General features: G+C 47.1%; 1 protein-coding gene across 2 annotated transcripts in view; it reads left to right on the top strand.

Annotated features, from left to right (window-relative positions):
• Positions 1-12,648, top strand: part of DIPK2B (divergent protein kinase domain 2B) — a 39,624-nt gene that overhangs the window by 4,626 nt on the left and 22,350 nt on the right. For both annotated transcript variants that reach the window (XM_035003529.1, XM_035003534.1), the window contains exon 2: positions 3,489-3,753. In XM_035003529.1, the coding sequence (XP_034859420.1) occupies positions 3,489-3,753 (265 nt within the window). The remainder of the gene's footprint in view (positions 1-3,488; positions 3,754-12,648) is intronic.

The raw sequence follows: 12,648 nt of genomic DNA, 5'->3' as shown, positions 1-12,648 counted from the left end.
CCCAGAGTCTTAAAGAAAGTTTAAAAACTTCTAACTGAGTAGTGGAGGGCTCGCAGTATTTTTAAAATAAGTAAATCATTAGGCTTGTTTTTGCCTTCTCTTCTCCCTTGCTCTTGTCTGTCTCTTTCATCTCGGAAGATGATAGCAATTATTGCTTTAACTCACTTCCTCGAATCAATTCAGAGGTCTCGGGAGCTGCAGGGCCCCAGAGCTTATGGCAAAAGCATCCGTGTACACGTTCCATCATCCACACATGCGCCCATCTGTCCATTTACCCATTCATTCAGGCGTCCATCTGTGCATCGTTCCACCCAACCATCCCTCTGCAGCCAGCCAGCCAGCCAGCCCTCCATGTATCCCTCCACTCACTTATCATCCATCTATACATCCAAATACCCATCCATCCATCCATCCATCCATCCATCCATCCATCCATCCAACTAAAATGCACTGGGCACTAACTTGGCGCCCAGCCGTCTGCTAGGCACTGAGCGACCAAGTTGAAGGAAGCCCAGTCCTTAGCCCTGCAGGAGTTTACTCTCCATTGGGAAGACAGTGGTGGCACTGGGAAAATGGAAGAAAGTATCTCAGACAAAGGGATGGGCACATGACCAGGTGAGTGGAGGCTCAGGGGCCCAAAACAATGTGGCTTAGCCAGGGATGATCAGTGGTTTGGTGAGAACAAAGCAAGGTTGTAGGGGGAGTAGAAGGAGATGGGCCCAGAAAGAAAGCTGTGAAGTGCTCTAAGTAGTGTGAGCTGTGTCCTAAGAGCTTTTGGGAAGACGCTGGATGTTTTAAGGGTTCTGGGCAAAGCTGAGGGATGGAGAAAAGGAAAGGGAGGCAAGAAATATTTAGGAAGGCATGTCTACAGACTTAGTGTTTGACGGGATGTAAGCATGAGGAGCATGCAAGAGGAAAGTGTTTTATTGTCATTGCAACACTGTTGCTCTGCCCCACGCCACCACACTGTCCTCCATGTTGAGGGGCTCAGTTGGATTGGACCTTGTTGCTTGCTTCCAGCTCTGAATCTATGATACTGCTAGATACAACCCCTAATAATGTTACCTACCAATCTGTTCCCACAAAGTCATACAAAGGATGACAGGGGACCAGGCCAGGGCAAAGCACTTGAGATTGCAAGCTCTGGGGCCTTGAATGCCACTTCCTCCAATTTCTGGTTGTACGACTTTGGACAAATTACTTAACTTCTTTGTGCCTCAGTTTCCTCATCTGCATGGTTAAGAACAGTACTGACTTCGCAGGTTTGCTGCCAGGTTTAACTGAATTACTATTCACGAAGCATTTAGCACAGTGACTGGTGTGTTTACGTGTTTCATACATGCGTGTTGCTACAATCAATGTCTAAGAGAACCACCTATCATAAATCCTCAGTCACAGGCCTTTCAGGGGGTTGCCCCAGGAGCAAGAGCAGCTGCAGGGAACAAGCAGACAGGCTTGCCTCGGGGCCCCCTGCCCTTCCTTATCCTCTTAGAGGGGAGGACCATTCCCAATGGTTGTCCTAAAAATGCCGGTGAAATTGATTCACTGCTCGTTTACAATGTTTCATTTTTTTTATTTTTTATTTTTATTTTTTTTCAAGATTTTATTTTATTTTTCATTTTTTATTTTTTTAGATTTTATTTATTTATTTGACAGAGAGAGACACAGCGAGAGAGGGAACACAAGTGAGGGAGAGGGAGAAGCAGGCTCCCCGCTAAGCATGGAGCCCGATGCCGGGCTCGATCCCAGGACCCCGGGATCCTGACCTGAGCCGAAGGCAGACGCTCAACCGACTGAGCCACCCAGGTGCCCCAAGATTTTATTTATTTTTTTGAGGGAGAGAGCATGAGCTGAGGAGAGGCAGAGGGAGAGGGAGAAGCAGGTTCCCCACTGAGCAGGGAGCCCGATGCGGGACTCGATCCCAGGACCCCGGGATCATGACCTGAGACAAAGGCAGACGTTTAACTGACTGAACCACCCAGGCGCCCCACAACGTTTCACCTTTTTAAATAGATTTGTGGCAATGTTCTTGAACAGAATTCTTTGGGCCTACTTCCACTGCAGTTTGGACGGCACTACTACATTATGGAAGGTGCTAAGTAACAGGTTCTGCTGGAGCACCTTCTTTGAGAAGCTTGCAGTCTCTTAGGGTGAAGCTGCGTCATGCAAGTGAGAAAACAAAGCAGTGTAGAGTTTGGAGCCAATCAAAATGCTAATTCCCCCAAAAGTCATGGTCATGAGGCTATCCAATAATGCCCAATAATAAGTTCCAGATTCTGACTTGAATTAAATATAGAACACATCTCAGAAGCTTAATTTTATTAATCATGAAAGTAAATGTTACGTTCCTAATTTTTCCTACATAAATCAGAAGAAGATTTCACATTCTCCCCTAATGGGAATGTTGGCATGTGGCCAGAAGAATGACCAGAGAAAAGGTCAAGGTGGGGCCTAGGAAACTAGCAAAGGGGTCCTAGGGAAGGATTAAGGACCAACCAGGCTTTTGTGTGGCATGACACACGTCTTGGATCCCAGATGGCTTTGAACTTGGTGACCATTTTCCAGCCACTGTTCCCTGTGACTTGCTTGGTATGGATGGCTTAAATCTTTGGACTGAAGGCAAAATTGATGGGGCCACTAAGGGTGGGATATGCAGAGGTAGTGCTCCTCTGAGTGCAGGCCCAGAAGCCTCTTCACCAACTATGGTTCCAAGACCCAGCCATTAGTCAGAGGGTGGGCTGTTTATAGAACCAGTGTTGGGAAGGGGAAAGATCATGGGCTCTGCTGAAACAGATGGCCCTGGGTCTGCACGTCTGCTTGGCAATGTACTGTCTGAACTTGGGTGAGGTCCTTAAGCTCTATAAGCCTCAGTTTCCCCATCTGTAAAGTGGGGATGGGGTATCAGGAGAATCTAAGGCACCAGCATGTGTAAAGCTGCCGTTCAAAAAGCCATGGCTAGTCCTTCTGCGTCAGCTGCCTGAAGAGGATAAAGCATGTGTCTGGCGTGTATCTAGCTCACCTTTTCTGACATCACATATTTATATCCCTGAGTTTGAGGAAACAAAAGTAGTGTTCTCGCAGGAAGAGTGGAGTGCCCCAGTCAAAGGAGAAGAAATGGATCAGACAGGATGTTGTCGCCTGTCTCCCTGTCCCCAGGTTCTGCTGGCTCTGACAATATTGCTAGTCCCTCCTTGGCCCCCGCTTCATCCTTCCAGCTCCAAGCAGATCCTAAAAGGGCTCTTCTGGGGGCACCTGGGTGGCTCAGTCGGTGAAGCGTCTGCCTTCGGCTCAGGTCATGATCCCAGGGTCCTGGGATGGAGCCCTGCATCGGGCTCCCTGCTCAGCAGGGAGTTTGTTTCTCCCTCTCCCACTGCCTGCAGCTCCCCCTGCTTGTGCTCTCTCTCTTTCTCTCTCTCTAATAAATAAATTTTTTAATTTTTAGAAAAATATATTAAAAAATAAAATAAATAAAAGGGCTCTTCTTCCAGGTTTGACAGCTGGCTGGCCTCCCCCCTTGGACTGCCTCCCGACTACTTGCCTTCTTACCCTGCAAATTACTCAGATGATTCCAAAACCTGGCGCCCCGTGGAGGTCTCCAGGCTGGTCAGCAAACAGCAAAGTGACATCTCAGACAGGAGAATCTGCGCCTCTGCAGCAGCCCCAAAGACCTGCAGCATCGAGCGCATCCTGCGGAAAACCAGGAGGTTCCAGAAATGGCTGCAGGCCAAGCGCCTCACACCGGACCTGGTGCAGGTGAGTGTGCTGGTCGTGAGGCAGGAGACAAGGGGGCGAGGGGGAGGGAGGCATCTACTCTCATCTCACATCTCCATGTGGGGAAAAGGAGTCATGGTCTGAAGTGGGACCAAACCCATGTCACAAAGCAGAGTGGCTTGTGACAAGACGGTAACTAGACAGGTTTAGTTATAGTGACCCTTCCCATTGTCATCCTCCACTCTCGCTGATGTGACCCTCCACAACTATTTGGGAAACAGTTTCTGGCTGCTACCTCTGGTCTGAAGAACTGATGGGATGACCCTTCCAACCCTCCCCCCGGCCAGGGTTTAGCTCACCTACAAGCTTCTCGGGGGACCTTTGCCAACTTCCAGACTGTGCCTTTTCTTGAAAGCTCTCCTAGACACCCTGTTTCACCATCCAGAGAGCCCACTTTGGACATCAGCTTCCTCGTCCATTTCCCACCAGAAAGAAGAACCAAACCTGAGTCATGACAGAAGTAGGCTCTGATAATACAGCTCCCTCTTCCCATCTGAGAGCTCCCACTCACTCCCCCCAGTAGGCTACCTCCGGGACTTCAGCACATTGCTGGCGCCCTCATACCCTGCCTTGGTCCCCCCTCCTGCACTATCATCCCTGGGATCCTGCTTCCTCACCCAAACCAGCATAACCTTGTACCTCCCCACACACCCTGCTGGGCCCCTGATGGCAGAAGATGCCCCCTCAGAGGACTGAGGAGGGTCTCACCTTCAGCCAAGATGGGAAAGAAGAGGCTCATCCCAACCTCCCTGCCATGACAAGGCTGGAGGGCTCGAACTGGCCCCCTTGGGGGGATGCCGAGGCCACCTCTTGCACTCCCCAGGCCACAAGCCCCCTTCACGTGGACACCTGAGGCTGCTCGAGGGACTTCTGAAGCACTCAGACCTTCCCTTGGCCTCTTCAAGAGGAGGGGCACCAAGCAAAGAAGAACCACTGGTCCCTGGATATCTCATCTGTGTCACAAGACCATGTGGCTTTGCTCTTGGGTTGTGTGGACACTGCTTTACAATCAGGAGCAATCAAGCTGTGGGAAACATGGCTGCCATCTGGGAGCCCTTTGTACTCTACACTTTATGAAGCTCACTGCCGTGGGGTGGGGAGAGAAGGAGCCAGAGGAAGTCAAGCCATTCCCAGGCCGGGGAGGTGGCGGGATCCAACATCTGGGTCTTGGAGTTTGTGCAGGAGACAGCAAGCAGAGGCTCAGGTGAGAAGAACCCCGTGCGGGGCTGCTCAACGCTGAGCAGAACCCGACAACAGAGGACAGATAACAAAGCCCCCACCGTGGTCCACACCATCAGTATAATCGCCCTGCGCCTCTCTTTCTGCACTCGCAGACAGACCCTCCACGCCCTGGCCTGGGTACCTGCCACTTGCCAATTGCAGGCTGGCCACAGCAAGGACTGAGCCACAGGAAGGACCAATGTGAGACCTTTCCCGCTTTGCCTCAACTATGTGCTCAGGAACAAGTGGAAGTCCCCCAGGAAAAGCAAAACAAGATACACAAGGAATTGTTTCAGAACCCCCTTGAAAATCCCGTCACCTCTTCCGGCCCCCATCATTGACGGGTTCCATGCCGAAGGACACAGTTCTCCTAAGGCACTGGTTCCAGACTTATCTCCACTTGGGACCTGCGCAAAACAACAAAGGACAGCCAGGTGCTCAGGATACACTTGAGATCCCACGGAAAGTGGCCAGACCGACGAACTAAGGAAAGCTCCCTCTTTCCCTCAGCTTCTAGAGATTTCCATAATAACAATCCAGTGGGGATTATCCCATGCCCCCACCCCGACCCCGGCAAGTCCAAAGCACCCCGCCCAGGACATCTAGTGTCACCTACCATGATGAGTGTAGACACTGTGGTGTAGACAAAAGATCTCTGGAGTCTGGAAACTGTCTGAGCCCTGGCTTTGCCACTCAAACCTGGGGCCAAACGAGAAGGAGCGGAGACCCAGGAAGAGCAAAGAGCTGCCGCTTCCCGTGCCTCTGGTCAACAAGCTTCAGCACTGTGCTTTATCTTGGGGACACGAAAATGAATCTGACACAAGCCCCACCTCCAGGAGCAGGTGGCCCCCAGCGAGGACAGGTAAGAACACAAACCACCACAAAGCAATATAGTGGATGATATGAGGACACTCAGTAAGGGAACAGAGGACAAACTATTGACTTGGGTCCTTCACTCACCAACCAGGTGACGTGGCATTTAAGCGCAGGACTTCCCCACTCTGCCCCCACATCCCTCCTCCCAAAGTGGGTTGAGGGGAGGCCTGGTGGATGATCTCAAAGAGCCTCCCAGCTCTGACATCCTTTGACTTGAGATGACTCTGCTTCGCTTATTATTTAACAATCCTGATGAATGACTACTATCAGCAGGTACTCTGCTGCATGCCTTGATTTCCTATTTCTTTTTTTTTATTATTATTTTATTTGTTCATTTGAGAGAGAGAGAGAGAGCATGAACAGCGGGGAGAGGCAGAAGCAGACTCGCCGCTGAAAGGGGAGCCCGACGATGCAGGACTCGATCTCAGGATCCAGAGATCATGACCTGAGCCAAAAGCAGATGCTTAACTGACTGAGCCCCCCAGGCGTCCCTTGATTTCTTCCTTCTCAAAGGGCAGCAAATAGTGCCTTCTCTATCCGATTCATTCATCCTAATGAGCTTTACATATGCTTTAGAAAAAGTCCATCGCCATAGAAATACATGGCAACATTATTGTACTGAGAGGATCCCTTTCTTCAGTGTGTTGTGCTAAAATTTGCTCGACCAAATTTGTCCTCTCACCTTAACATGTGGCCAAACAAACTTTCCTTCTTTCTGACAAAAACACATCCATTAACAACACCCCGTTAAGACACATCCAAAGCCACACCCATTTTCACTTCTCTGCTAACTCATCTTTTCATCCCCACCCACCAGAGATTTTTCCTTTCCTTTTTTTTAAATTTAAATTCAATTAACCAATGTATATTACATGATTATTTTCCTTTCCTTATTAAAAAAAAAAAAAAAAACAGAAAAATATCAGCAGCCATTTTATAAATGCTGACCAAACCCCATTTTTCCTCCATTCACCAAAGCTCAAGGTTATTGGCACCCCATTGGGCCCCACCTCCTCCCTCTCCTGTCCTCCTTTCCAGAGACCCTTTCGCCTTAGGATCCCACAGAATGCCCTAGGTGTTCTGCACCCTTTTCCTCCCAAGTCCCATCCAGGCAGCACCCAAACTACCACACTTTTCTTCTTAGCAAAACTCACCTCCCAGATGGTTTAAAATGTATCCATCATCACCAAAGGTGGGGCTGAAGGAAACTCACTCATCTGCCCAAGACAGTCGAAAATGAGTCTTCAGACAAAAACTCGTATGTGAATGCTCACAGCAGGACTAATCACAAGAGCCAAAAGGCGGAAGCAACCCACATATCCATCAACTGAGGAATGAATAAACGAAACATGTTATAGCCACACGATGGAATATTATTTGACCATAAAAAAGAATCAAGGACTGATACCTGCTACAACACGGATGAACCTTCAAAACATTACACTAAGAGAAAGAAGCCAGATGCAAAAGGACAAATATTGGAGGATTCCATGTATAGGAAATGTCCAGAATGGGCAGATCCATAGAGACAGAAAGCAGATTAGTGGTTGCCAGGAGCTGAGGGGGAGAATTAGGAGTGAATGTTTCATGGGCACAGGATGTCTTTTGAGGGTGATGGGAAAATTCTGGAGTTAGAGTGATGATATTTGTACAACCTTGTGTTATACTAAAAGCCATTGAATTATACACCTTAAAATGGAGAAAACAGTACACTTTATGTTATGCGAATTTCACCTCAACTAAAAACAAAAAGGAAGAATAAGCCCCATAGAAACTTCACCAATCCCGTGACTTCATTCCCTTGGAGTCCCAGGAGGTGATGGGCAGCTAATCCAATAATTTAATTCATGCCAGGATGTTAACAGCTAATAGCATTTCACTGTTAGCTCTCCAAGAAACCATTTGTGTGTAAAACCGATATGGTAATACTCGTACTTGTCCATCCCACGACTATCTCACACCTTCCTAAAACATCCCTGCATCCTTCCCCCTGCCCACAAAATTCAGATGTGCCCCCAGAATCCTTCTCGATGATCTGAGCAACCAGCCTGTTTCAGAGTGACCATTCATCCCAGATTTGGCCGAACAGCTCTGCCGGCCCCAGGAATTCTGTCGACCATGACTTGAGTGGGTGTTCCCTGATTTTCTCAAAAGCCACTTTCCAACCGGGATCTAGGCCAGGGCCCTCCAGAGTGTGTATCTGTGTGTGTGTATGCCGGTGCGTGTTTGGGAAAGGAAAAGGGGCCGCAGGGAGCCCACAGGTTTGCTCAGAGAACTGACAAGGAAGAGAAGAGAAACAGTCAAAGAAATAAAAGAAAATTGAAGGCAGGGGGGATGTGACAGGTGCAGGGCCCTCCGAACCTCGATTGTGAGTTCTGCTTATGAATAAATAAAGTCAACTTGGATGAAAAGCCCCAGGGGTCACCATTAGAGGCTGAGCCAGGGAGTCCGTGGCTCCCCACTCCTGCAGGGCCAAGCACGGCTTTGTATTAAGGACACTCTCTTGAGCCACAGGCGGTATACTGCAGCGAGGCATTGCCAAAGAGGTAGCGAGGGACCAGAAAAATCAGCCAGAGGGTGAAACAACGCAGAGTGAGTGTGTGTGTGTGTGTGTGTGTGTGTGACTTATGCTAATAAAACCGTGACTTTTCTCCTTCTAAAAACTGCATTGTTCTGATGGGAATATCCCACAGCCTAAATTACTAGCCCACAGATAGAACCACAGCCAAGAACACCACCCAGTTTATCATGATGTGCCTGTTCGAAAAACCACAAAGAAGGCTTCCTCTGCTATTATGCCAAGTGCATAGAGGCACCCGCCCTCAGCAGTGCGCGGCTAATCGGAGGAAAACACATATCCCCCGTTGCGTCCCCCTCCCATCCCCTCAACTACCGGCTGCTTCTGACATTGTTCTAAACACAGACCCTGTTTCCCCCCCGCCGCCAGTGGGAGCGGATTCCGTGGCCGCCGAGCCTTTTCTCCCACTAGATGGCAGTATAGTGTTCGGGCAGCTTCGTCCAACACAAGGATGGCGGGCGATTTTACTTCCTCGGTCTTGGTTGTTTGTTTAAAGAGATAGAATTAGGGGCAGTAAGCAAATTCAGCAAAATGCATCTTAACCATTTAATCAGAATGTGGTTTTAGAGGTAAATACTACAGTAAAATTCATTTGTGCTTAAAGTTAATTCAAAAACGGTTAAGAGGGCTTTGCTGGACCTATGCAAGGCCCTAGGAGGGGATAAGGGTGTCGAGACAAGGTCCCTGCACTCTGGGAGACGATGCTCCGCTGGGGCGGGGACCCACTGTGATACGAGACGGTTTATGATAACGTGTTTGAATAAAGATGAAAATCTTGTATTAGAGTCGCAGCTAGTTTTCAGACCATAAAGATTTTAATCTCTCACAGGCTACCAGGTCAAGGACCTTTCCAAAAAGTTACATATGCTGTTGTTGTTGTTGTTGTTTTAATAACATGAACAGATTGGTGCTAGAAAAAGAAAAACAGCTGATCGGTGGCCATACCATTTTCGTACTGATCTCATACGGGAGTCAAAGATGATGAGTATTAATGGAAAAGGAAGTATAAGCTACTAAAAGTGCCTGGCCAGTCCCACCATAGGTCAATATTCCCAGAACATCAGCAAACACCCTCTGGCTGACCCGTCTCCGGAGAGCAGAGGCCCTTCCGAGGTACACTGTGGTCACGAGACCCTGCTCCCCATGACCCTTGGGAAGTAGTCAATGGTGCTTTTTTTGTCGCCCACGGGAGTTCCAGGAGCCAACTGGGGAGAGATTACGGCATGGATCTGAGCCCCGCCCGGCCCACTTTCTCCTTCCAGTCACGGAACTGTTGACAGTTGAAACAACTAAGGCTTTGGATCATGGGATTTGTTGAGAGTTACAAGCCCCGAGACGTCATCACCTCGGCATTTGTGGCCAGCACGTTATTTGGAATGGGCTAGAGACTAACCTATTCATTTCCAGGCCTCCCTTTTATCATAGGCTCATAGAAAAGGGACTAGCAGATCGCTCAGCCTGTCTGCTCAACTGAGTCCTAAATTACTCCTGATGGACCTCGTGAGTGAAAAGAAGATAGTGAAAGGTGTTCCCCACCTTGACACAAACAAGTTGGGTAATTGAAGAGAGGCAAGAGAAGACTCAGGGAAGGTAGGCGTGAGATGAGTCACCAGGGGTTCCTTTCCCAAAGAGCTCAAAAGCAGAATAGAGGCAGTCCACAGTCAAGGCAAAACTGAAGGCTGGAAAAACATCAAGATGTTTGCAGGCTCTGCCTTCACGGGGCTCTCAGCTTTCCTTGAACTTGGGTGTTAGCCAACCAAACCCGTTCTTAAATAAATCAAGCCATCCTTTGCTCTTGCTATGATTTCTTCCTCTGCTATCTCAATACCCTTATTTTGATATATGCTGGCACAAATTCTTTTGCTTGGCTCAGAGGCCTGAGAATTGGCTGTGCCTCTACATATGTCCACATAATATGAAGTAAACAGAGGTGAAACTATATAACCTATAACAGATATCTATAAAGACATTCACTCGAAATAATTAATGATGAAACTAATTGATAAGTTGGTTGTGTTCTAAAAACAGTTTATTCGGCCACAAAACCTCTCAATAAATTTTAAAAAGTAGAAATAACATGGACCACTTTCTCTGATTAAAAGGCAAGAGCAGGGGCCCCTGGGTGGCTCAGATGGTTAAGCGTCTGCCTTCAGCTCAGGTCATGATCTCAGGGTCCTGGGATCGAGTCTGCTTCTCCCTCTGCCTCTCCCCGTGCTTGTGCTCTCTCTGTCTCTGTCTCTCAAAGGAATAAATAAAATCTTTTAAAAAAATAATAAAATAAATAAAAGGCAATAGCATCAGACATTAACAATAATAAAAAGGAGGAGAAGAAAGAAGCCTACCAAATCTGGAATTTTAAAACATTATCTACAAACATCCTTATAGATGTCAGTTGGTGAACATGAGTATACTTATGGAAGTAAAACTGCTGGATGATGGCACATACATAGGCACTCATTTAGTAGATACTACCAGTTTTCCAAAGTGGTTGTACTGATTTCCTCCTATAAGCAATGGAAGAGAGAGTTCCATTGTTCCACATCTCCATCGACACTGGATATTGTGAGTTTTTCATTTTTGTCATCTTGGTGGGTGTCTAGCAGTATCTCATTGTGTGCTTTCAAGTTGTATTTTTCTCCTAACTAATAATATAGAGACCCTTTTCGCATATTTTTTGACTGCTTTGATTTCGTCTTTTGTAAAACCCGGGGGTTAAGTTGTCCCTTTTTTATTGGGTCATCTGCCTTTCTTACTGATTCTTGAAAGTTACATTTATATTCTAAAATATGAGCTCTTGGGGCGCCTGGGTGGCTCAGTTGGTTAAGCAACTGCCTTCGGCTCAGGTCATGATCCTGGAGTCCCGGGATCGAGTCCCGCATCGGGCTCCCTGCTCAGCGGGGAGTCTGCTTCTCCCTCTGATCCTCCCCCTCTCATGCTCTCTGTCTCCCATTCTCTCTCTCAGATAAATAAATAAAAAAATAATAATAAAAAAATAAAATAAAATACGAGCTCTTTGTTGGATATATGTATTACAAATATCTTCTCCCAGTCCACAGCTGGCCTTTCCGCTCTCTTAATAAGTATCTTTTGATGAAATGAAATTCTTCATTTCAAGATAGTCCCATTTATTCACTGCTTATTTTAAGGTTAATGCTGTTAGCATCCTGATTATCCCATGGTCATAAAAGTATTCCCCTGTTTACTTCTAGAAGCTTCCATGAGTTATCTCTCGTATATAGCTCACTAATCATATGTTCTGCTGTGCCCAGTTTGGTATCCAATCCAGTCAATAAGTTCTTAATTTCAGATATTGCATTTTGTATTTCTAATGTCATGTGGGTTTTTTTTAATAAATTCTAATTCTCTGTTGAAATTCTCTCCTATCAATTTTGTCTGTCTTTTCCTCTTTTCTCATAAAATCTTAATCATAGTTGCTTTGAATTCCATACTTGCTAACTCTGGATTATCTCTGCTTCTCCTTCTGCTTCTGCTGGTTGTTTTCCTTTTTCTTGATTGCCAATTGGTTTTTCTTGCTTCTTCACATTTTTTGGCAATTTTTTTATTGTATGCTGGGTTTTAAGGATACTACATTGTAGAGGTTCTGATTTATATTATCTTCTTTCAAAGATTGTTGACTTTTGTTCTAGCAGCCAATTACATTGCTCCCAGATCACCAAAATCCAGGGTTTCTCAATCTTGGAGCTATGGACATTTGGGGCCAGATTATTCTTTGTTGGGAGGATGAAGGCAACGCTGTCCTGTGCATCATAAGATGTTTAGCAGCATCCTTGGCCCCCACCCACTAGGTGCCAATAGCATCACAACATCCAGTCGGGACAACCCAAAATGTTTCCAGATGTTGCAAAACAACTCGGAGGGAGCAAAACTGCCCCCCCAGTTGAGAATCACTGCCTTAATCATGTTGAGGCTGGGGTTAGACTTTGTTCGTGTAGATCTTCTTCAGTGTTGCTCTTGCTCCTGGGACATGGTCCTTGCTGGTAGGACATGATCCTTACTACTGGAGTATGGACTTCCTGAGGTCCAATTCAAAGCCCAGGGTGCTAAGATGTCTGGCTCAAAGCCCAGCCTCCATCTTGCCAGAAGTATGCAGCCTCTGAAATCTCTGTTCAGGGATACAGCCTTCTGTGGTTCTGTGCTATGCCTGGAGACCCACCTGCTCATATGCAGCTTAGGAGTTGGCC

Source organism: Mirounga leonina, unplaced genomic scaffold (genome assembly GCF_011800145.1).
Source record: "Mirounga leonina isolate KUSES-001 unplaced genomic scaffold, KU_Mleo_1.0 Mir_101609, whole genome shotgun sequence".
In the NCBI taxonomy this organism is placed as follows: Eukaryota; Metazoa; Chordata; class Mammalia; order Carnivora; family Phocidae; genus Mirounga; species Mirounga leonina.
Note: the sequence above shows the minus strand (reverse complement) of the source record. Positions and strands in the feature narration are given on the sequence as shown.